The 25,974-nt window shown below is 31.9% G+C and overlaps 3 protein-coding genes across 6 annotated transcripts; all 3 read left to right on the top strand.

The window, feature by feature from the left end:
• The first annotated feature begins 416 nt into the window (after positions 1–416).
• Positions 417–3,282, top strand: LOC114270744 (REF/SRPP-like protein At3g05500). The gene is made up of 3 exons (XM_028212326.2): positions 417–773; positions 925–1,152; positions 2,586–3,282. The coding sequence occupies exons 1-3, from the start codon at positions 738–740 to the stop codon at positions 3,078–3,080; spliced, it is 759 nt and encodes a 252-aa protein (XP_028068127.2). The 5' UTR covers positions 417–737; the 3' UTR covers positions 3,081–3,282.
• Positions 3,283–6,031: 2,749 nt separating this feature from the next.
• LOC114270743 (ATP-dependent caseinolytic (Clp) protease/crotonase family protein) lies at positions 6,032–13,105 on the top strand. 4 transcript variants are annotated; one of them, XM_028212322.2, is made up of 10 exons: positions 6,032–6,450; positions 7,138–7,239; positions 7,846–7,968; positions 9,873–9,932; positions 10,437–10,533; positions 10,654–10,727; positions 11,724–11,777; positions 11,884–11,967; positions 12,080–12,204; positions 12,468–13,105. In XM_028212322.2, the coding sequence occupies exons 1-9, from the start codon at positions 6,169–6,171 to the stop codon at positions 12,173–12,175; spliced, it is 972 nt and encodes a 323-aa protein (XP_028068123.1). In that variant the 5' UTR covers positions 6,032–6,168; the 3' UTR covers positions 12,176–12,204; positions 12,468–13,105. The 4 variants fall into 4 exon arrangements, with proteins under 4 accessions (XP_028068123.1, XP_028068124.1, XP_028068125.1 ...); XM_028212323.2 differs by having other exon boundaries at positions 6,053–6,450; positions 12,476–13,105; XM_028212324.2 differs by lacking the exon at positions 7,846–7,968 and having other exon boundaries at positions 6,084–6,450; positions 12,476–13,105.
• Positions 13,106–17,037: 3,932 nt separating this feature from the next.
• On the top strand, positions 17,038–25,683 carry LOC114270742 (T-box protein). The gene is made up of 8 exons (XM_028212320.2): positions 17,038–18,371; positions 20,945–21,022; positions 21,130–21,272; positions 22,100–22,170; positions 22,791–22,886; positions 24,320–24,412; positions 24,496–24,590; positions 25,311–25,683. Exons 1-7 carry the CDS (start codon positions 17,916–17,918, stop codon positions 24,576–24,578), a joined length of 1,020 nt encoding a protein of 339 aa, XP_028068121.2. The 5' UTR covers positions 17,038–17,915; the 3' UTR covers positions 24,579–24,590; positions 25,311–25,683.
• The last annotated feature ends 291 nt before the right edge of the window (positions 25,684–25,974 follow it).

Genomic DNA, 25,974 nt, shown 5'->3' on the forward strand with positions numbered 1-25,974 from the left:
CAAAACCGTATACTCTCTTTGCTTTCAGTTTTCATAATTCAATTTTTAAAAAAATTTACTTTTTTTTTCTGTATTTTTTTTTGTTTACACTCAATTTTTAAAAACATTTTAAGTATTTTTTTTAAAAAAAATTAGACATACCGAACATAAACACATTTAAAAAGTATAATATTTATAAAATAAATGTTAAAAAAATTCACTAAATACAAAAATAATAATAATAATACATTTTTCATATTTTTGTATATTTATTAAAATTTTAAAATATTTTATTATTTAGATACATCTAAATAAGGTGTATCTAAAAAAATTATTTAATATTTTAAAAATATTTACTAAAAATTAAAAAAAAATTATGAAAAATAAAAAAATTAAATTTAAAAAAATTAAATTCAGAAATAAGCTGAAAACAACGCATATTTGAGAGAAATAGTAACATCCTTAACCATTAAGAGTTGGTCAACAGCTTGTTTACTAGAATAGAATAGAAGTAGCTTAACTTCGAAGTATTCAGCGACTCTAAAATCGGCACCGCCAAAATCGTCGGATTTGTCACACGCTTTCTCACCACAGCCGCTCCTTCTCCTCGTCCCGATCCTCGCCGAGTATCTACGCCAAACCTATATATACCCCCACACATCTCTACATTCCCATCATAACAACCAAGCAAGCATTTTCTACAACTTTCGTATACGCATTATTATCAAGTTTTCAAAATCTTCCCAAAAACTACGATCATGGCCGAATCAAACCCAAAAATTCAACCCCAAGTGGTACGAACCTCTCAATTTCAACTTCCCATCATTTGATTTGGAAGGCTCACATTCGTCTTCTCTCCAATTAATCGAATCAAGTTTTGATTTTTTGCTGATTTTTTTTTTTTTTCCCTCTTTGATTACTGATGTGGTTATTATTTGTTTGAAGGCTGAGATTGAGGAAGTAGAGAGGCTCAAGTACCTGGAGTTCGTGCAAGTGGCGGCGCTGCACGCGGTGGTGTGTTTCGCGAGGCTCTACGGCTACGCCAAGGACAACTCCGGCCGTCTCAAGCCATCGGTCGACACCGTCGAAGGCACCGTCAAGACGGTTGTCGGCCCAGTCTACGATAAGTTCCATGACGTCCCCATTCAAGTTCTCAAGTTCGTCGATCGCAAGGTTCGTTATAACTCTCTTTTAGATCTAATAACATCTAGTTTGGTTTGGGAATTTTATCGAACAATTGGCGTGTTACATTAAGAAGGACCGGAATTTAGTAGAATTGAAATTGAATAATAAATTTGTTTATCTGACTGTTTTGGAAACAGTTTTGGAGATTTTTTTTTTCTTTGAAAAATCAATTTATAAGTTGTTTTTGAATTTTGAAAAACAAGTGCGTTTTGTTTGAGTTTTTTGGATTAAATTTTTTGAAAATTGCGTTTTTTGTTTTTTCTATTTTTTTTGTTTTTAGTGAATATTTTTAAAATTTTAAATATTTTTTTTAGTTTTTTAGATGCACCTTACTTAGATGTATCTAAAAAGTAAAAAATTTGTGAAAAAATATTTTAAAAAACTATTAAATACATAAAAATATAGAAAATGTACTGAATTCTCGTATTTTTTTGTATTTTTGGTATTTAGTGAATTTTTAAAAAGTTTTTTTCACAAATTTTTTACTTTTTAGGTATATTTATGGTAGGTATATCTAAAAATTAAAAAAATTACTTAAAATATTAAAAAAATTATTAAAAACAAAAAAATACATAAAATAAGAAAGTAGAATTTTCTGAAAATTGTTTTCAGAAAAATGAAACGAAACAAAATTGTTTACAGAAATGAAAAAGACTAGGGGTAATTTGAATTTTTGGTTGTTTTTGTTTATGAAGAACCTAAAAAGAAAAAAACGATGGGTGTTTTGTTTTTGTTTGTGCAATTGGTCTCCGCGTGGCTTCGCTACTGACCATTTGTTAGTTTGATCTTTTGCTAAATTTCCTATATCATTGTTTCGTGTTTCTTGTTTTCGTATCATATGGCAAAGCTTTTTTTTTAATTTTAAATCAATATATTGATTCGAATTACAACCTGTGGTTCTAGCCAATAAACATCTAATTTGGTTTCGGAATTTTATCGAACAATTAGCGTAAAAAATAATAGAATTGTAAGAACACACCACTATAATATGAGGCGGACCTATGTGATAATTGTTCATGTTCCATGCTTTGTAATAGTTCACCCTTCTCTGTAATGTTTTGAGGGGCAGATAGTTTCTGGGGTAGAGAAGGACCAGAGTTTAGGAATGGATTTTTGGCCACAGTAGAAATAAATAATAAATTTTGTTTTGCAAACTGCTTTCGAAAGCCATTTAAAAAAAAAAAAAAAGTATGAAAAAATTCACTTTTTAAATTGTTTTTTAATTTTTAAAAGCTACTTTCAAATAAGAAAAATAATGTATATTTTTTTACTTTTAATTGTTCTTTGTTTTTAGAAACATGAAAAATAAAAAGACAATGTGTGTTTTCGTTTTAGTTTCTGCAACTGGTCTCAACGTGGCTCGGCCACTAGCCAGTATTAGGGTTGGACCTGTTGTTAAATTCCATGTATCATTATTGCAGGTTGATGTCTCTGTAAATGAGTTAGACCGTCGTGTGCCACCAGTCATGAAAAAGGCATCAACCCAAGCCTTTTCAGCTGCTCAAAACGCTCCAACAGCTGTTCGGTCTGTGGCAGCACAAGTCCGGCATGTCAATGTGGTCGACACTGCCTCAGGACTCGCAAAGAACGCATACACAAAGTGCGAGCCAGCTGCGAAGGGGCTTTACTCCAAGTACGAGCCAGTGGCTGAGCAGTATGCTGCGTCAACTTGGCGCTCCCTCAATCGACTCCCACTGTTCCCTCGGGTGGCCCAAGTTGTGGTGCCAACAGCTGCCTACTGTTCTGAAAAGTACAACCTGACAGTATGTTCTACGGCTGAGAAGGGATATAGAGTCGCATCGTATCTGCCATTGGTGCCCACAGAGAAGATTGCCAAGATTTTCAGTGTAAATGATGAGGCTATGACTGAACCATTGGTCAGCAGCCAGGAAGAGAGAGCTGTCTCAGCTCATTGATCAATATCGGTTATGTTGATGCCATATAAAAACACTTTTATGTATGTGGGAACATGAATATGACATCATCAAAGAAATTGATGAATATAAGTTGCTAGATTTTTTATTTTTTTTTTTATTATGTGTTTTATTGAATAATGTTAGCACTGCGCTGTCTCTTTTGAGTTCATCGATTATAAATGAAATATTTTTGTTCTTATGATGTTCTATGTTTTCGTGCTCACCCTTGAGATTGCGTAATAGTGGTGATTTTGGGAGTAAGTATCTTTGAATGCTCAATGCTATTATGCTGATATTGCAGTTTTGGTGCTCCAAGCTGGATTTTCTAGTTGTCAATATGCTTTTGTAATATAATTCAAGGTTGTAATAGAGTTTGCTTGCTCATTGTGTTGCTAATCATGCTCTTTACTCTCCATGATGATATCATTCTCTTTACATTGGAAAATAGATAGTTATAAACAAAAACAAAAAATATTGTGATGGTTGCATTGCATGTTCTGTTGGAGGGCAATAAAAGATGTCTTTATCTTTCTTCTTTCTGTCATACTTGGATTTTGTGGAATAAATGGAGAAGGAAAATGAAATGCAAAATATATGGGAAAATGAAGAGAGGATTTAAAAAAATTTCTCCTCTTATTTGGTTAGGTAAAGACAAGTAGGAAACAAATGAATATTGGTATAGGGATTGCAATGGGTTGATATGGGTTAAGGGGACACTGCTCCATCTTTGCCTCTGTTTAGCTAACAAGTCTTCCAACACAACCCTTCCCCATCTATGCTTGGTGTAATTCAATCCCCTACTTGATTTGTACCTTTTAATTCTACAACTTGTATTTTCAATATTGAATTGGGTATTAATTTGTAGTGAAGTTATAGAGATGAGGAAGAGAAAAAAAAGGTATAATATGTAGAGTACTTTGAATAGAAAAAAAATTCACATAGATGATTTTTAATGATGAAACAATAATAAAACTATAATTAACATATATGTACAATTTTAATACATAATCAGGTGTGGTGGGGTGGAATTACTCATCCCAACCTAAAATCTATTTCATTTATATTCTAATCTTGATCTTACTCAATTAAGAAACTACTATTCTATTAGACTGAAGCATGCAATTTTATATTAAAAAATACTAATTTTTATAAATTTTTATCTTAAAAATTATCTCAAAAGCATAAAATTAAAATAAGTGAAATGTGGATCACACTCATCGGAATATATAAATGTGTTTTTATGAATATATTTTGTTAGTAGAAATATTATGGTGCACACCTTCAAAAAGTGTACTTTATAACTAAAAAAAACAAGGACAAATTATACAAATAGTCCCTATAGTTTGGAGTTTGTGTCACTTTGGTTCCTGACTTTTCAATTGTGACACATTTGACCATGAATTTTGAATCTTGTTTCAAATAAGGACAATTGAATATATAATTAGATTTTTCAAGGGTAAAATTGTCAATTTGATAAAATATAAACTAATTTGACAAAAATAAATGTCAAACAAATATTTTTGAATTTTTAAAAATTATTTCTACCTACTAAAAATAAAATTATGTAAAATTGATAAATCTTTTAGACATTTTTTTTTTACCAAATTAATTTTTATTATGTGTTTGGATGATAATCATGTAAAATTAATTTAAAAAAATTAATCATGTAATTTTTATTAATTTTACATAATTTTATCATTGGTGGATAAAAATAATTTTAAAAAAAATTTAAAATATTTTTTAGATATTTATTTTTGTCAAATTAGTTTATATTTTATCAAATTGACGATTTTACCCTTGAAAAACCTAATGATATTTTCAGTTGTCCTTATTTGGAACAAAATTCAAAATTCAAGGTCAAATGTGTCACAATTGAAAAGTCAGGGACCAAAGTGACACAAGTCTCAAACTATAGGGACTATTAGTGTAATTAACCCAAAAAACAATAATGTTTGGAATATCAGATCTGTTTGGTAACCATTTCGTTTTCAGTTTTCAGTTTATATTTACAAAAAATTTAAAACTTGTCATAAAAACTTGTTTGATATTTTTTTTGGTTTATTCAGTTTATAAATTTGAGGAAAAAACGTAAACTCAAAAAATGAGTTTACGTTTTCAGTTTTCAATTTTTTTTTCAAATAATTTTTTTTTCAATTATTTTTTTTAAATAATTTTTTTTTTCAAATAATTTTTTTTCATTAATTTTTTTTCCCAAATAACTTTTTTTTCAATTAAATTTTTTAATTAATTTTTTTAATTAATCTTTTTTTCAATTAATTTTTTTTCCCAATTAATTTTTTTTTTCAATTATTTTTTTAATTAATTTTTTTTCAATTAATTTTTTTTTTCAAATATTTTTTTTCCAATTAATTTTTTTTAATTATAATGTGTGTGATCCCATTGTCACAAATAATAAAAATAAATATAAATATTTTAGGCCTGAATAAACATATTTTTTTGTTTATGTTTTTAAATTTTTTTAAACATTTTGTTCAAACAAAAAACGTTTGTAATTTATATTTTTCTAAAAATAAATAAAACCCAGTGTATAAAATTTTTGTAAACATAAACAAAAAACGTAAACGTTACCAAACGCTACCTTACAATCTTACTAACACACTCACAAGTTTTGATAAGATTAACTATCACTTGGTATGGGACCCACATCAACTTGTGAATGTGTCAATAAGATTGTTAGTATCTCTAGTATTTTTTCTAAAAAAAAATGATATAACTTTAATTTTTTGAGTCATAACTTTAAAAAAAAATTGTCATAACTAAACACAATATGAAATATAACTAAAGAACTCATATGTTATAACTAAAGAACAAAATTAATCATAATTAAAGAAAAAATCGCATAATCAAGAATATATATGGTATACCCTTTTTAAAGGGGTATATTAAAATTTCCCATTTTGTAAATATTAATATCCATGGGCTGGGCTTTCAAGCCTCATAAAAACAAGCCACCCGGGTCACACCCGCACCGACCCACCCGTCGCACATCTCATTTTTCCAGAGACCACTACACACACCATCCGATTCCCAAACAATCTCTCTCTCTCTCTCTCTCTCTTCAGAAAAGATGGCGACCTCACTGCGAGCTCCGATGGCTACTTCAGTTCCTTCTTCGTCTTCGTCACGGTCCTTGAAACGTCGTTCAATTCAGACCCTATGTGCCATAAATAGCAGAAACGGAGCTAAAATTCCGATGCCTCCAGTGAACCCTAAGGACCCATTTCTCACGAAGCTCGCCTCCGTCGCCGCAACGTCGCCGGAGAAGCTCCTGAACCGAGCTTCCAACTCTGATAATCTTCCTTACTTGGACCTCTTTGAATCTCCCACGCTCATGGCTACTCCTGCACAAGTACTTTCACTTTCCACTCTTCTTCACTTGTGTGTGTGTGTGTGTGTGTATATATATATATGCAAATCTTGAATTTGAAACTTGTTCGAAATGTAAATCACCCAAATCTTTAATTTTAAGCTCCGCTCGATATATAGATGTTACTTTTTTTGAGCTCGGCTTGATATATATATATTCATGATAAATCTGTATAATTAAAACTCGTTTGAGATCTGTTCGTAAGATAAATAACTGGAGCTTGAATACAAAATTTTGAAGCTTGTTAAGTTTTTTATTTACATCAAGCTTGAATTATATACATATTGATTTTTGAATTTGTATATTTGTTAGTTCAAATTTGCATAGATGCTGAACAAAACCAAATTTGAAAATTTCAATTTTAGAGTAGGTAATTCTGTTTTTTTTTTTTTTTAATAAAAAAGACAATTTTTGTATATTCGTGAAGAAAATAAATATTGAAAAATTTTAAGTTGTTTCATTGTTACAACAGCCTATTGATGGACCTGAGTATCTATTTTGTAATACCAAAATGAACCTAATTGTTTCTCTATTTCCTTTCGTGGGTTCAAATGAATCAAGAGTTGTCAAAGAGTTTTTGTATGTATTTGTACTTGGTATTATAGCATGCTTATCTGATGATGACCTTTTTTCTTTCTTTCCTTCCCTTTCTCCTAAAACTTGAATAAGGTGGAAAGATCTGTTTCGTACAATGAGCACAGGCCGAGGAGACCTCCACCAGACTTGCCATCTTTACTTCTCCATGGTAGAATAGTCTACATTGGCATGCCGGTAGGTGCTTTGATCTGCTATTTATCTCAGGTTGTGTTTGGATAAGGGTCCTTATGTATACAATAAATTGAATCCTAATATTTTCAATAACAACAAAAAAGGCATTTGCCTTTAGATACAAAGCCCAAATGGTCTATTCAATTTCAATGTACTATAGAACAACTTTATTTGATAATATTAGCAGTTATATTTAACCTATGCCTTTGGGCTGTAAGGGACTTCCCAATTTGTCTTGACTCTTGATTGTATAGACTCCTCTTCACACAGAATTGTAGGACCATGAAACGAGATAGAAGACTATATCATTGTGGATTTAATATCTGTAAACTGTACAAGTATTCTTTTCACTTTCAAAAGATTTTTATCATCTTCAAATACGAACCTACCATTTGAAAGAACAGCACATCTGATCCCTGTAACACAGTGCGGCCTGCGCTCCCCATGCACAAACAACCTAATCTTTAACTGGTTTGAATGTACTAACATACTTTTTTCGTGTTACTTTGTATGGGGAAATATTAAAGGAGAAATAAGAATATGCGCGCAGGAGATGAATATATTTAGAATTCTGAACAAATTAAAGAACAATATTTTTTTTTTTTTCAGTTGGTGCCAGCGGTCACAGAGCTTGTGATTGCAGAATTAATGTACCTGCAATGGATGGATCCTAAAGAGCCAATATATATTTATATAAATTCTACTGGAACAACTCGTGATGATGGTGAAACTGTGAGTCTTCCATTGATTTCCATCAATTGTGCTAGCTCATCCCTCTTTTCTATATGATGTCATACATACTGAAATGTTGTTGAAAAATAGTTTGCAATATGATTGTAGTTGCAAGTCTTCTCTGGTTGGATGAAATCATGGAATTATGTTGTTATCTACATGAGGCTATCTAAACTTAATACTTGTTCCACATATTCTGGCATTCTGGCTACATGGGATGAACAAATAAACAATCTGTCTCAGCAGAAGCACGTGCATGACATTCTCAATGCAATGAAAACTAGATATTTGTTGGTGTTTGTTCTATTTAAACATATTTTAGTTAAATAACCACCTAAAGGAATTTAATTGAACGCTACCTTGTCTGAATTCGAAGTGAGGAATTGTATTTTTTGATTTACAATCTGTTTAATGTTCCAGAAATTTCCTTCCGTCCACGTCATTAGTGCTTGTGATGATTAAAACTTTGATGTATTAAATAGGCCTAGTTATCCCCAAGGGGTTGGCTTGGTGGTAAGGTCTTGGATCTTGGGGGTGTGCTCCCTCTAAGGTTTAGGAATCGAAACTTCTTAGGTGCTAACAATTCTTTGGGGTCATCAGGCTGGGGAAAAACCCTTGAATTAACCATGGTGCACTTGCGAGAAACTCCTTGCCGAGGGCCTGTGCATCCTTGGGGTTTAGTCAGGTTTTGATCCAGACACCCCAGTGCCAATGGGGAGAAAAAAAATTAAATAGGCCTAGTTAACCCCACAAAAAGAACATTAAATATGCATACGTGAAAAGCAATACGATAATCAGTTTCTATACTCATTTTCTGCGGTTTGCTTTAAGGGTCACCTTTTTCTTTATTCCCTTTTTTCGTCTTGCGTTATTGGTTACAGTCTGGGAAGCATAAAATTATTTATAGAATGTTTCAGAGAAGTTGCAGAGTAAAAAAGGAGAAAATCATGGAATGCATCATTTAATCTTGGTACAAAATTCTTATGATGGATTATGCTTTTGTTGTATACTATTTGCTGGTGTTTCCCCTTAACTATAATTTATGTGGTTCTTCAATTTATATTGTCATGAGCTTGTCACATCCAAACAAGAACAACAGTTGGATCAATATCTATAATCAAAGCGCTTGTGTGCACATACCATATACAAATCGCTCCCTTATCTGGATTTTATTAGCTTGCTCTTCCAAAATTGTTTCTGTGTCAAAATCAGACAGCTGTTTCCGTTATTGCACTTGCATTTGTACCCACGGATTGTAGACTACATTACAGTATATGTTGTAATTATTATGGTGGTTGTGAAATCATGGGGTTTAGTTCCAAAAGTTGGTTTATAAAGATTTGTTTTAGATTGATATTTTTTTGGTAAGTAATTTGTTTAAAAAATCTATAAAAATTGTATTCTTGCGATTATCTTTGTGGCTATGATTTTATTGTGTTACAGAAGAAAGATGAATATATTGAAGAACAAAAAACAGTTGAAGAAATAGCCAACTATTTGTTTTGAGTGGCTCTAATCAAATTGATCATCCTTCCTGCTCATTGTTTGCATCTCATTGTGTTTAATAAAAAAAATCCACGTCGTCCCACACACACACATACACGTCGTTATAATTTCATAGCCTAATGAGGCTACATGAACTTCTTTATGTTTATAAAACAAACTCTGAAACCTAGGATTTTCATTGCAGTGGTGGTGTTTTTAATTACTAGAAGAGAGTTCCCCTAATCTAATATGGAAAGCATTTTGTTGCCTTTAGTATCATACAATTACAAACTATGCTTACATTCATTGCTTAGATGTATCTGTGTCTTGAGTTATTCATTAATTTTCTCAAATTTCAGTATTCCCTATATTGATTCTTATGGTTGTTATTTCGTGGCTTCACATTCTTATTATTTTAGGTTGGGATGGAGAGTGAGGGTTTTGCAATTTATGATGCTATGATGCAATTAAAGAATGAGGTATATTTCTACTCTGGGAAATCTGAATTTCTCCAAACCTTTTGTTCTAATTGTAGAAATATGGTGTCCCGCTTTCATACTGTTAATCTGATAAGAACACATGCATGTTTCACATTGCACCCAAACTGGATGCATGTGAATTTGAATCCAGACTTGAATACTTCCAGTTGCCATGTCTATGCTTAATACAAGATGCATCACCGATGTATACTATATTTTTGCCTGATCTTCATAGAATTCTATAATAAAGCAAGCTCCATTGTGGAGATGATGGCCCAACAATGAATTTGTGACTGTATCCAAACTGAATGCATGATGGAATCATGACTTGAATATGGCTATTTTTCAGCTCTGTTTTGCATAAATGTGTTTTGCATGATCGCCAATGATTTTTATGATCAAGCAAGTTCTATTCGATAAATAATTGCTTCATTGTTGGAATAATCTAGAATGTATATTTGTTTATTCCCTGCTTTATTTTGCTCGTTTTATTTCTGTATGCAGATACATACTGTTGCCGTTGGGGCTGCTATAGGTCATGCATGCCTCTTGCTTGCTGCAGGAACCAAGGGCAAACGGTTTATGATGCCGCATGCCAAAGGTATGATGTACTTGTTTGTTTGCCTTGCTGAGTGTACTGTAAATTTTGCAACTGTTCCATATTATCTTGCATCCAAACTTACTTGAAAGTTCATGAGGGCTCACTTGAGTTATGTTCCAGCCATGATCCAACAGCCTCGTGTCCCATCATCTGGGTTAATGCCCGCCAGTGATGTTCTCATCCGTGCAAAGGAGGTTAGTCAAAATCATTTGGTTGCTTTCTGGTTTTCAAATGTGAACTGCAGTGAAAGTTTTATGGCAAATTTAGCCCATTGCCTAAAGGAGTTTATTCTTATGATCTGTTTAAAAGAGGTGTTCCTACCTACATGTCCAAACCAAAACCAAAGTATTGTGTACCAATCAATTGGGGTTGGCGACATGAATTTCGCCATTTGCTCCCTTGAAGTCTATATGCTTAGTTAAATTAAATAAATTCATCTCCTCTCTTACTACAACATTCCATGTCAGTTTTGGTCTTCCCCTCTTGCAAATATTTCCATTAAGAGTGACCATATCACAAAAACTTATGTGAGGCACCTAAACCCTAAACTTCTAGGCAAGGTCACAGATGAACAACATGCTATAGTGAAGCATTAAGGAAAAAAGTATCTAGAAAGTACTCTTGCAACTATTACTTTTAAACGAATAGGCACAACTCTTCGGCTTATAAGTGACCAATCAATAGGCTAGAAGCAAGATAGTATAATCTAATATATATTGATTGCTCTTCAAGGGTAGTGGTTCTGTACTTTAAATAACAAGACATGGCCTATGTGCACAACCGAAGGACGGCAAGAACTCTACGAGGGGGATTGCTGTATGCAGGGTGGGTTCCAAAGCTTTGCCTCTCTCACTCTGCATTCATTCACCATTGTTTGATTATTCCCTTCTTTTCATTCAGCTTGGATGCAGTTTTGTAGGGAAACTTCATAATGTTGATATTGTGTTGTGGTGAATGTTGACGTGTGTTATGCTGTGATCTTGCTGATTTGTTTTCCCATGCTAATGATTTATGAACAAATTTTATGCTTTTCCAATGTTAAGGAAAAAGAAAATGTCCAGTTCAAAGACTAATTTGAAAGCATTTGAAAACCCACATCTTACAAATATATACACAGTATGAGCACTTATCCATATGTTTACAGACTTGCATTTTATGGGATCTTCTGTTGAACTTAATTGCTTTTGCAGGTAATAATAAACAGGGATGTTCTTGTAGGACTCCTGGCTAAGCACACGGGAAATGTGAGTATCAATGCATCAGTAGCATTTCTTGTTCAGCTATTTATTTATTTATAATAAAGCAGGTATTTGAAGAAGCACTAATCATATGAATTGATAAACTCACTAGTCAGAAGAGACTGTTGCTAATGTGATGCGAAGACCATTTTATATGGATTCCACAAGAGCTAAGGATTTTGGCGTCATTGATAAGGTAAGTTGTTCATGTTTGCCACGTTTTTGTGAGGCTGTTCTTATATATCCCTTGTTCTTCATTTTATGAATTATATACTTGACTGAGCTATTTCGGGATTCTTGGGATTCAGATACTTTGGCGTGGTCAGGAAAAGATAATGGCAGATGCTGCCACACCAGAGGAATGGGACAAGAATGCTGGCATCAAAGTCCTTGAGGCAATATAAATTTTGTTCTTGTGGATCCTGCTCATACTGTAAGTAAATTCATCTTCTATTGTACCCATAGAATCATTTATTGTTCAGAAGTGGCCATGCTTGAGAAAAACTAGAAATGCATTTGAAAGTCTTGTTTGGATTACATTTATAGAAAAGTCTACATTTTGCAACAAAGGCTCCGAGTTGAAGCTTTCAGAAAGAGGACTTTGAACTCGGAATTGTTATCCCCAGGAGGAAAAAAAAAGTGTATTCTGTAGGCATTGTACCATGAAGATAATTCTAATGCTGATTTTTGGTTTAGGATATCAGGCTTTGCAGCTTAAGTGGAAGCCGAATTTAGTGGGACATGTGCTGCGATTCTGCAATCAAGGAATGTGTTTCAATTTTTTGAGGATCAACGTCCATACAGAGCATTTAATGTGCAGAACATGAAAGGTACTGTTGTAATCATAGGTTCTTAGTAGACTTCTCAGCTGGAACTGATTCAAGATTGTTTCCTATAGCACTGGTCTTAAAACACATACGCACTGTATAGATCGGCCCATGTCATAGACCCAGATACTAGTATCATGTGCAATTATGTGGAATATTTTTCGTTCTTGCTAAAGAAAATTACTTATCAGAAGGGAAAGGGAAAAAAAAAATTATAGTGAAGAAATTGACACTTTCCTCACCCTGAGATTAGCCCTTGGTGGTGTTTTGGTATCAAGTCCATGTTTGGTTTGATTCCTTGTGCAGAGAATTCATGCCTCGTATCGATATCTTTTTCATGCCTCATATCAATATCTTTTTTGGGTTTAGTTGATTGTTAGCTTAGACGGGCAAGCTGAATATGGTCTCCTTCAAACCAAATGCTGGTCCTACCCGGACAATCACTGGCTAGAATATCAGTGGAATTTTGATTGATTCTATTTGTATGTACTGTTACGTTGAAACCAACCCAAGGTGAGCATTTGTTTTTGTAGAAATATACAACAGGGAGAGAAGGTTGCATTTTGGATTCCCAATTGGCCTGGTTCGAACTTGGGTACAGGCAAGAGATTAACTCATTTCCATTAACAGCTGGATTCAAGAGGGTTTGATGGTCCTGGAAACATATATTGTCGATTTTTGAATTCAGATTGATAGGGATAATCTCAGGAATGTCACATTTTGAATATGAGAAGTTCCTGTATAAGAAAATGGTGAAAGCACGCTACTAATATATGTAAGCTCAAAATCGATTTTCTGGTTAAATACGGAAGATGTTTTGCTGTGAAAGGATGAGGAATAGAAGGAAAGCAGTTGGGAATGATTATCTGGCAGATTTGGCGTTGTCAAAGCTTATGGTATAGCATGCCACTAGAGGCCTGTGTGTTTTCCAACTCTTGGCGAATTTTAGCTATGGCAAATCCAATGGTGACGGAGTTGCTCTTAGTGATCTATATCTTGCCACATTAAGAGGCAATTGGCTAAAAAAATCAGTAGGTTAAAAAATTAATATACAAAGAGTCAACTCATTCTCTTTGCTTTTTTGGTATATTTTTTCATAAAAAATCAAAATATTATTAAAAAAAATCTATTCTCAAACGACATTAAGCCCAGACAGAAACCTATTTATAGCAGATTTTAGCACATTATCAATGTATCAAATCAAAAAATAAGAAGACGTTATTTTTGTAATATTTAGCTTTAATTTTGAATTTACATAATTGAATTATGTCTTTTGTTAGCATTGTTAAAAAAAATCATCCAAATTCCTAGAGCGTGAGGTTTGGTGTTTGATTTTTTATTGTAGATTTTTATGCGTCTTTAGTGATGTTTTTTTAAATTTTCAAAAAAATTTACACTTTTGGATTTTACTTTACTAAAAGGACCGAAAAAAAAAAAAAAAAATTGAAAAACAAAGACAAAAGTTTGAAAATAATAATTTTTTAACTTAATGCCAAAACTCTGTTTACTGAAAAGCCATCTAGTTACATTTGAGAAATTCTTCACAATTTTTTTTTTTTTTTCCCCTGTTGAATTTAAAGTATTCAAAATTATGTTGGTATAAGTATTTATTAGCGGAAAATTTACTCATAAATTATATTGAGAGTGTTGATTCATTTAGTTTTAAGAATTTTTTTATGAATCAATTAGCCCTTATTTGGTAAATATTTTGGGGTTAAAAAAGTATAAAAAGACAAAATATGCTATATAAGCCAATAAGGCAAAATGTTACATTTAAATTATTATCATTACATTTTTTTCTCTCACAAAAGTTAAAAAATTCAAAATAATTAGGCTAAAAAAGTTGTAACACGAAAAAGTTGGTTAGCGTAGTTAATGCTTAATGAAGCTCCATTTTGTTTTGAAAAATTATATTTATTTAATTTAGTGTCATTTGAGTTTAAATGAATGTCTTTTGCTGATTCATTTTCTTAATTTTTTTATTCGTTTTTTGGATGGGAATAGAAATGTAATGTATGGAATATTCTTTTTGGGAGAATGGGTGGTTGAAGTGTTAGTTGTCAAACGTGAGTATCTACATTTTTGTTAGTGTGATTTTTTAATGTTACATTAAAGTGTTATATTAGAGTGCAACATTTGAAAAAAGTACATTAATAAATTTTTGTGTGTTACATTGATTGGAATGTTTCGTTTGGAAAAAAAAAAAAAATACAGCTAATGAGTTTTTTTATAATGTTATGTTGTTACGTTTGAGAAAAATTTACTAAAGAGTTTTTTAATATGCTACATTGGAGTGTTATGCTTGGAACAAAAAAAATATACTAAAAAGTTTTTTTTTGTAATATTACGTTGTTATATTTGAGAAAAATATATTAAAGAATTTTTTAGAATGCTATATTGTTACATTTGAGAAAATATACTAAGGAATTTTTTAGTATGTTGCATTGGAGTATTACCTTTGGAAAAAACACTAAAGAGTTTTTGTGTGTTACATTGATTAGAGTGTTACGCTTGGAAAAAATACATTAAAAAGTTTTTTTGAAATGTTACGTTGTTACGTTTGAGAAAAGTACATTGAGGACTTTTTTAATGTGTGACATTGAAGTGTTACGTTTGGAAAAAAAAACACACTAAGTACTTTTATGTATTACATTGAGGTGTTACGTTTAAAAAAAGTACATTAAGGAGTTTTTTTTAATGTTACGTTGTTATATTTGAGAAAAATATATTAAAATTTTTTTTAATGTATTATATTAGAGTGTTACGTTTTTAGAATATTTTGAAAAAAATATATTAAGAAATTTTTTTGAAGTATTATGGTTAACAATTTTAATATTATGAGAAAATTAATTTTTCTATCACCACATAATACACGTGTTTTTATGCTTTGGCCTTTATGTAATTCACCAAAACGAAACTTTGGCCTTTATTGGTACTTCACCTTTTATTCAATTAAGGGAGAAATTTTGTTTTCACTAAATTGATAATTTATTAAATTTAAAAGTATTAAAAATATATATTTTTAATTTAAATTTAATGAAAAAATTAAATAAAAGAGAAATTCAACAAAAAAAAAAATTTATTTGACCATCTCCGACGTTGCATCAGATTGAGCATCAGATTTGAATTTGATGAAAAAAGTCACTTTTTCTCTCTCCAATGGTTTCACCAAACTGATATCAAACTGAGAACGGAGCAAAAGTTTTATCAAACTGAGGACCTGCATGAAATTTCACCATTTCATTGTGCGTTAACGTTGGAGGTGGGGCCACCGGTCAACCGGCCGGACGTCTGGCCGGTTGACCCACCGGTCGACCGACGTCTACATACCTACTTCAATCTGCTACAATTTTTGGTTGGCCTGTGAATTAGTTCAAATAGGTAGGTTACTTTTGTGGCACTACGAATAAATTGAAGGTTGATATAAATTTAAATTTCCATCAAAATGGAATATGGAAAAGTTACATCGTATATACATATAAATTTTGAGTTGAGAAGTAGCCGTTCTGCACCAGCACTTCCAATAACTTACCATTGGTGTGACAGAGTATTTTGAAAACTTACTGTTGCTGTTGTGCTCTATAAAATATACCAATCTTTTTATTTCATTATCTCATTACAATTCTTATTTTCTTTGGGAGCTTCAATTTGATAATATCATTACAATTTCTATTTTGTTTGTGAGCTTCAGTGTGTATTATCTGTTTGTCAGGTTCAATTTCTTTGTAAGTTATAATTTGATAACAGCATTACAATTTTTATAGAGCGAATATTATCTGTTTCTCAGGTTCAATTTCTTTGTGAGTTTCAGTTTAATAATATCAGTATAATTTCTATTTTCTTTGTGAGTTTCAGTGTATATTATCTGATTTTGAGGTTTAGTGTATATTATTACAATATATTTCACTGTCTGAGTTATATATTGTATCCTACTGAATTTGCTTTAAACTATGAAAGATTTTAAAATGTTTGAGGAATCAAAAACTTCAGAGCACAACACTGAGATTAATTTTATTTCGGAAACTTCACTAGAGCACAACACTGCTATTCATTTTATTTCAGAAACTCTAGTGTTTCTCGTGGTAAAGCGTTTATAATTATAAAAGATGAAACTTTATGTAAATCTTGATTGACAGTCTCTCAATATCCCATTACTAGTAATAATCAGACCATGGTTATATTTTGGGAACGAGTACTCGTTTATTTTAATTCACAATTGAGCGGTGAATCAAATCGAAACCATATTTCTTTGTCTCATCGTTGGTCTGTCATGCAAAAGGCAATTAATAAATTATGTGGTTTTCTTAAGCAAATTCAATTGAGGCAACAAAGTGGAATAATTGAGGCAGACATGATAAAATTTCTTTTTGTTATTAAATATCAATTTTCTTTTGTAATATATACTTGTTATTGAAATTTTTGTATTTTTTTTTTTGTAGGTCGCTGAAGCAAAACGGATGTATCATGCAATACAAAAAAAACACTTCACATTTAATACATGTTGGGATATTTTGCGCCGAAGTTGTAAGTGAGATGAATTTAGAACACAACCCAAAAAAACCACACGATGTATGTACTTATGGTCTACAACATAACCACCTCTTTTCTTTGATCTATCACTTGATTGTAGAATTTGAATCATACTAGTATTATTCATCTCATAAACCCCTAAAAGTGTGACCATTTTTTCATCATCAGACTCATCATTGGAGGATGACGTAGAAGAAGAATGAAAATGAAGGGAGGATGAGGTAGAAGAAGAATGAAAATGAAGTTAACATCATGGAATTTAAGATACTCATTATGCTCTGCTTTTTTTCAATTATGGTGTCTTTCAAATATAACGTACCAGTTGTCTGGTATATGGTATATAAATAATGTGTTTTATATTAGGTTTTGAAAGGAAATCATTATTGGAGGCAATCAAAAATGGAAAATATATAATGGAGGAAAAAAGAAATAATAAATGAATTGGGAACAGAAAGGGAAAGAAAAAAAAAATTGAGTTGCCTAGACGATCAAGAGGCCGGTCGACCTATCAGACGTCCCTTTTGTTTTGATGTACGCTCTAGCTGCTCGTAGCAGATTGAGAAAATTATTATCTATTACTCAAATTTGATAAAAAATTTACTGAACCGTTGAAAATCGTTTTTGAAATTTTATTTAAAAGTTAAAACGGTTCCTATCAAATTAAATAGACAAATAATAAATAGTGAAATGTTGGAGATACTGTTAGATTCCAGTTTTTACCAGAGTTTGCATAGTCAACCACATGAACGAAAGGGAGCGTGTGGAGGAGAGATAGTGAGAGAGAGAGATGAGCAGTCCATCTCTCTCCATAAGGTTCGCCTTCGTTGTCTCACTCTCTCTCGCAGCTTCTTACACTTCCTCTTCTTCTTCTTCTTCATTCCCACCATTTTCGACCTTCCTCAAGCTCAATCCATCTCCACCAAACAACCCTTCCACTCCCAAAGCCACACCCTCCGATTTGCTCTCTCTCCTCGGCACCCCAAGCCAGGCCTCTTCAATCGACCCCAACTTGGCCAAAGAGCTCAGGTCCTGTCTCAAATTCCTCGTCCCCTTCTCTCCTATTCCCCGATCGCGTCCCCTGCTTCGCGGACTGGCCGATTCGATCAGTAATCGGAAATGGAACGAAGAGAACGAACTCGTTTGGTGGCCGCCCGCGCCGGTGATGGAGCTCGCTCGCCTCGCCGTGGACTCCGGCGGCGATCCGGACGCCATTTATCGTGCACTTGATCCAACAATTATCCCTGTGAGTTTTCATCTCCTACTTTATTTATTTTTTATTTTTTATTTTAATTTTGTTGCATATGTTCCACTGAATGAATGTGACAAACTCAGATTTAAGCACAGTAATGGTAGAGGTGTAAATTTCAAAATGTTACAAAACGTTCTTGAAGTTTTTTAGTAAAATTAAGGGTATGTTTGGTTTGGTTTGGTTTTGCTAGAGTAGTTTTTAAAAATTGTTTTGGGAAGGGAATTTAGAAAATTTTTTGTTTTGTTTGGTTGTGTATTTTGAGAGTAGTTTTGGAGTTTGGAATGATTTGATATTTTGTTATAATTGAGGAGATGTGCGTGAGTGTGAGAGAAAAAATGATTGAGAATGAGGGAAGAGAGAGAAAAAGTGATTGATCGGTAGGTAAGAGAGAGAGTGATTTTGAAAATTATTTTGAAAAATTTACAAACTAAACAAATTTTTAATTTTTAATTTTTTCAAAATCACTCTAGAAATCCAAACCAAACATACTCTGTAAGTCTCTCTTCATTTTTAGGTAAATGGTAACAAGTGCCATAGACATGGACATAGACATTCTTGTGCTTAATGTTGGAAGTGTGTAAAAAATATCTGGAAAATTCGTAAAAGTGTTTGGAGATATATTAATTTCAATAAAAGTGCATTAAATTAAGGTTTCATTTGTTTTGACGTAAAATATTTTATACAAAAAATAATTTTTCTTGTAAATTGATTTTACATAAAAAAAATATATTTTTGTTTTTATTTTTCGGCGTTTAGTTGACACTTTGAAACAAAAATATTTTATTACGTAAAAGAGAAATTTTGAATCAATAAAGTATTATTTATGACTTTTTGGTGAGCTAAAATACTTATTACATATTTATGATAAACTTTACAAGCTTTAATGATGCAAAAATAATTTTCTTAAAAAATGTGTTAATTACTTTTTGTTCAACCAAATAACGGAAAATGAATAAAATATTTTTGACAAAAACATTTTACATCAAAACAAACAGAGCCGAAGTGAAAAATTTGTTGTGTTTTTCAGATTTTTTGTCTTTTACTTGTGCTACAGGGACATTTGTTAGCAAGGAAAAAGAAGAAGAAAGGAAAATAACAAATTAGTGATAATTTTGAAAAATAATTACATATTTATGATAAACTTTACAAACTTTAATGATTAAATCAATAAACTTTTTCATGAATATGTAATTTTGGGAAAGTAACACTGACTTGTAATTTCCCCTAAAAAGAGGGTAAAACTCAATTTGATATAATTTTAACTCAAGGGTCGGAGAGGTTTTTGATTGATTTTTACCCAAATTAAATTTGATAAATGTTTGAGTCAGGGTTTGAGATGCCCTGAAATGGAGTTTTTAACCACTTGAAAGTTGTGTTATAAAAAAAACACCAATTGGAGGTTGTTTTGAAACAGAATTCCTAAACCAAGCAGTTTTAAACTTATTTCTCAAACTCGGTTGTTTGATGAGGACGTGTTTTGTATTTTAAATATTTTCTTTATACTAAATCGGTTGTAGTCATGTTTTCAAACCACAATTGTGTTCCAATACATACAAACCTTAAAACAACTGGGTTCGGGAAAGTTTAAAACTAATCGGATTTGGACATTTTGATTTAAAACTCCCTGCATATGGTAAAAAAAAAACTTATATGAAATGTATAAATATCAGTTTGTATCTGGGTAAACATTTAATCAGTGGATATTTTGATGCATTGACCTCTCATCTGTAACTTCTGTGGCTACTACAAGAGTAATGAGTTTTAACTGCTTTCATATGTGTAAACAGTAATAGAAATGTTGGAATTGGCTGCCATGCCTACCTATGAAGTTTTACTTTTATATTGCTTTCACAGTGTATTTTAATTATAATATATTTATGATGCAAGAAATTTCTTTTTTTTTTCCCCCCCTTGAATTTTATTAAATGAAAACATTGGTCTTGTTTAATCTGCCCATTGTTGGCTTGATATAGCTAACTGAGTATTTGTCTTTTTTGGTGCTTACAAGAGAAGGAAAATTTTAGTATTATGCACAGCACATCTCCTAAGAAGAGAAGAAAAATCATAGTGAAGAATGATTAATAGCATAATTAGAATTCTTAAGTTAATTCCTGCCACAGATTATTTTCAGGTTCCCTGAGCCCCACTCTTCAAACAGATGTGGATTCTTAGTTTTAATAGCTGCTAGACATTAGTTTCAAGGTTCGCTCTGGCAGAGGAGGGGGGTGGAGGATGTACAGGGGAGAGTGTTTCAAAAAGGTTTTTCTATCAAAAAAATTTTTTAAAAAATGGAGATCGTTTTTCAGTCCAAATATGTGAGTTTTTTTTTTAAAAAAAAAAATTAATTTTTTTTTTTTATCAGCATCCAGATGTGTATGTGGGCATACAAAATGTATGCATGGGGGCATGAATGAAGATATATATGGATGACCATATGGAAGAATAACTTTTCTATTCAAGCTTATATTGCTTGCTGGTTCGGTTACAAACTTATAATTGTAGTACTATATGATTACATGTAGTGTGATTTTAGTTTCATTTTGAGATTGCTAGTATTGATGTAACAGGTACCTGATGTTGAGAAATCAAAGGAGAATCGATGTGAGCTTACCAGAACCCCGTTTGGTAGACACTTTATAAATGAGGTTTGCATCAATATAATGGATATTAACAAATTTTCTTCTTTTTTCTTTTATTTTTTATTTTTTTATTTTTTCTCATGGTTAATATTGGCTTGGCTTTCCTTTTGTAGGAGTTGAATTCATACATAAAATTTTTATTTGAAATTATTGCCGCTCGGGGTCCCAGTATAGGCTTAAATGTATCGTTAAGTCGCTTTGACTTATTTCATGGTCACATTTTTCTTGCTACAGATTCTGGAAGGCTTGGTATCTTGTAAGCTGATTTACTTCATAATACCTTCTCTTTTTGCATCAAATATGGCTTTCTGTTGCTGAAATTTTTGTAGAAATAACTTTTATCTTTTATTTTATTTTTTTGAAGTTCATTTTCCCTAATGATGGTGAATGGAGGGAACTAGCCATAGGTGATTATCCACTTAAGTTATCAACCATTCCAAAGTTGATTTAAGTATTTGATGAAATCATCTGTGATGTCAATCTCATCTGTTCCTTCAGGTCATGGATTTGATTTGAAACCATTGCACCAACTGGTAAGAGCAATTGCAAAATCGTTGGGATCTGTATGTAAATGGAGGAACCAAACAATGGTGTGTCGTTATCTACAAGAATTGGACTATTTCTTGAATTCACAATGAGGCCCCAAGGGTGGGTGCTTTTTTGGCAGTATTAATGATGTGTCAGTATCAACTGGGGCTAAAAAACAGTTGCTGGAAAAATTCAATCCATTTAGCTAGGGTGGAAATTGAGGATGAGGTATCTTTTCTAGAAGTACCTGAGGCTTCATAGTCCAGTATACTATACAGTGTGCATACATTCGTGCAGCCTGCAATTTTTTCTTTTTGTTTGCTACTGTCTACAAGTTCCGATGGAACAATGTATTTTTATTTGAAAAGTATGTCTCATAATTTCTGTAAGTACACTATGCAGCACAATTAGTTTAAGGAGAATAGTTTTGACTTGATGGTTAGTTCAAGCATGGAAATTTTTTTTTCTACCATCTTTGCTGCTTCTGACCCTAACTAGAAAAATACGTCTTCTTTCCAAGAACTGCTCATTAGGTTATGGTATAAAATTTGGCAGGTTCCATGCGAAAGAGTACCCAATGTATGATAAGAAAATGTTCCCTTACAATATGGGATACTGCCAAATAGGTATGATTGCTCAATTGTGTCCTCAACTTAACCTAATTAGAATGCTTTACTATTTTTAGTATTGTCATCCCTCAGAAATCACCTTACTGAATCACCTTATATTTTTGATTGGGTCAGTTCAGAAAGTTTTAATTCTTATTAATCATTTCTATCCTTACATTTTTGTCTGTCTTGGAGGAAATTTGTAGGGAAACTAATATATCAGTGTCAGAATTGAAGTTTTGCTATGTAGCTCAGACACACCTATAGAGCATAGAGCAGCCTGTGTCTCTGTTAAACACCACAACTTCTTGTACATGCATAGAAACATGTCAGACTCTTCTTAAGCATTGTCATTTTAAATAAATTTCACAACTTCAGATCCTTGGCTGACACCATCTTGCCATATCTGTTTCCAACATTATTTGGATTTGTTGTGTTTGTCATCATGTCGTGCCTGTATTTTTGCCTGCTGCTAATTTTTCTTATTATTTTCCGCCATTTGAATCAGTGAGTTTTAATTGGTGAAATGGAAATATTGGTTTATATTTAAAAACAAACAAAAAAGAACTGTGGAGATTGTATCCATTTTGATGTGCTGTCTTTATGATGATGGCATGCTTCTCACATTTGTTTTTCAGGGTCTAACGTGGTATATGATGATTCAATGAATTTTCGAAACATTCTCTGGCTGGCTCCATTGCCTAGTGATTCCACCAAAGCTTGGTTGGCACCTGGTACCTCTCCTGATCTTTACCAGACTGGTACCATAATGCTATGTCAATATTAACATGATGAAAGGTTGTCTAGATCTCAATACACACACAACTACACAGTTTTCTCACCAATGACTAAACGCTCATCATGGTTGGTTTAAATTTTATTCAGTGAATTTGTTTGATTGCCGTGGCTCTCATCTGATCCAATTGAATTGTGAATTGTTTTACTAAAATACTGAATCTTGAATTATAAGACTCACTTTGTTGAATAAAATATATAACTTCATATATGTATATACATTTAAAAATACATAGTGTTTAAAATGTAGTAAATACCAATATAACTATGTTGTATATATATGTGTATACATATAAAACCACTCATATTAATATAGTTAATTGATCTCTTTTTTATTTCTTGATAAAAAGACAAAAATAACGTCATTTCATGCATTATGACAACAAAAACATATCTAAATCGCAATGAGTTGTGAATCGCATGTCGTACTCAATTTTCAATCTAACAACACAATTCAAATTGTTTTGGTTGAAACTTGTATCAAACTGTGAATAGCACAATTCTAATAACCATGCATCTTGGTAACCTACAAGCACATGATGCATGTACTTGACATCCTACAGGAAATTGTAATAGCTATGATCTACCCTCATGTTGGACAACTAAATTCAATGCCGCAGATCAGTTCACAGTGAATATATGTATAGGCACACATAAGTGTGTTGCTTAGATGCTTCTTTAAACTACATTATTTAATTGTTTGTCAGTGGAAATCATGTTTGTATTTGTAGCTGCTTGGAATAATTACATTTGCATTCAAAATTGTGCCAAACCTTCAATGAATTGTGTGGGTCATGGTTTCATCACTACTTTCAGGAGATGAACACTTGTTGGACTCTCTCTCTCTCTCAATTTTTACATTTTTGATCAAAACGTATAGGCAGAAAGTGTATCTTGAATGGTGGATGCATTGGACAAATTGGATATTTTTATGGTATGATGCATCATAAAATTTATATTGCCATTTCATTAGGTTTTTGGGATATTCATTGCGTTATTATAAATGCATACTTTGGTTTGATTATCTGGCTCGATGCAAGTGAATGTACTTTTTGGCATAGTTCTCAAGCTAATAAATAATTAAAAAGAAAAAGAAAGAAAGAAAGAAGGAAAAAGAAAAGGAAAGAATCTGAACTGTAACCTCTTCCCATTGTCAGAAAATTGCGTGGTTACATATGTTTTAAAAGTGTGAACTTAGTACTCTTTCCTTGTGATTGTAATGAACTAGAACCTCAAAACCTTGGCTTTTAAAATAATTCCAAAACATGTTGTAGACCTTGAGGAAATTTTTTTTGTATTGATTTAGAACTAAAGTTAGAGATCATTTCTTCTTTTATACGGGATATATGACTGTCTATCTTCTTGTTGACAGGAGTTATCGTGATCTTGGATGCAAATCCAAAGGGAATCATATATAGAGATCTCATACCAGAATACGTAAATTATGCTAGGACTATATACGAAGGTTTTGAGTTTCTTACCATTCCATCCATCATTATAGCAACAATTTTGAATATGTAAGAATGCAAATTTATCTATATTGCACAGATGATCTTGGGGATGTCGTAGCTGATGTCAACTACCTGAATATAGGAGGTGCAGTGCTTAATTATCAGCTCTTCATCTGTTAACAGCTCCTGAAGGTAAGCGGCAATTTTTTTAGTGACATGTCCGATTTTATTTTATTTTTTCAAAATTGATTATAGTTCTAATGCAGGCTGGCAGCCAAAAGAAAACAAAAGTAAAAAAATAGTAAAGAGCTAAACCCTAACAAGATCAATATCCTCAATATCAAGTGTCTTCCAATAACAATAAGCGCCGAAAGGGACGAAATAAATAAATTCCAAAATAATCGAAATTGCATAATAACTCCTTAAATTAAGGCTCTATTTGGCAACAACTAAAAAATCACCCTTTTTCTGAATTTTTTTTGGTCTTATGATGAATTGTTTTTAGAAATTATATCATTTTTACAAATATTTTTAGAGCTTTCTAGTCTTTAGCTTTTTTAAATCACCTTTTAGCTTTTTTTTTTTTTTATTTTGTATTTAGTTAAAAATTATTTATTTATTTATTTTTAAGGAAAGTGAGTTTTTATTTGTACTTTTAAATTTCACTAAGGACAAAAAACAGTTACTAAAATAGCAATTTTCAAACTCACTCTAAAATGTCCTATCCTAAAATAAAGCTTGAATTACCTTGAATAAATCATTTTCGATGCCCCACCTCACATCAGTGGGATGAATTGTTGGCCTGGTGTGATCTATATCAAGTTTTTGCCAAACTGATGACCGTATGTTGAATTTCTGTTTATCATTTTTCTCGTGTGACATTTACAAGTTTTATTTATTTTTTTTGTCTAGAGTGTGATAACTGTCTGACATTTCAATTTCAAGGAGGATGTTTGAGATCGGCCCGTCGGCTCTCTCCCTGATTGATGAGAATATCGTGTTTTTTCTTTTCAAATAACCACCAGTTCATGGCACGAAACATGAGCAAAGTGAGAGTATGCGTCGTTACTGAAGAATGTGACCATGCTAGATTTCTCTACCACAATTTTTTTGTTTTTTATTTTTTATTTGTGTGTGGGTGTTAAAAGCTCAAATGTGTTGAATTTATTCAAGTTTATTAAGGATGTTGCTAGTCTCATTTGGTGATTGTATATATTACTATAATACACCATTTATTTGGACAATTTCATTTTATTGAGCTAATTTCACAATTCCATTGAATAAATCTTTCCTACAATTTACAGAGAGTTTTTTTTTTTTTTTTTTTCTAGAATAAGGTTCTTTAGGCCGAAAATAATTTTTTTACATTTGATACAATAAAAATTTGAAAGTCAACAAAAAAAAAAAAAATTTCTTCATGATCAATGAAAAAATATATATATATATATATATATTTATTTTTATTTAATTTTTTTGTTCATTTTTTAAATATATTTTTCTAACCCTGTGAGAAGAAAATCTTACTTACGTCAACCTCATTAAAGTTGAATTTGTAAATAAATTTTTGTTCACTTTC

Source organism: Camellia sinensis, chromosome 5 (assembly GCF_055761805.1).
Source record: "Camellia sinensis isolate YWXY chromosome 5, ASM5576180v1, whole genome shotgun sequence".
Classification (NCBI taxonomy): Eukaryota; Viridiplantae; Streptophyta; class Magnoliopsida; order Ericales; family Theaceae; genus Camellia; species Camellia sinensis.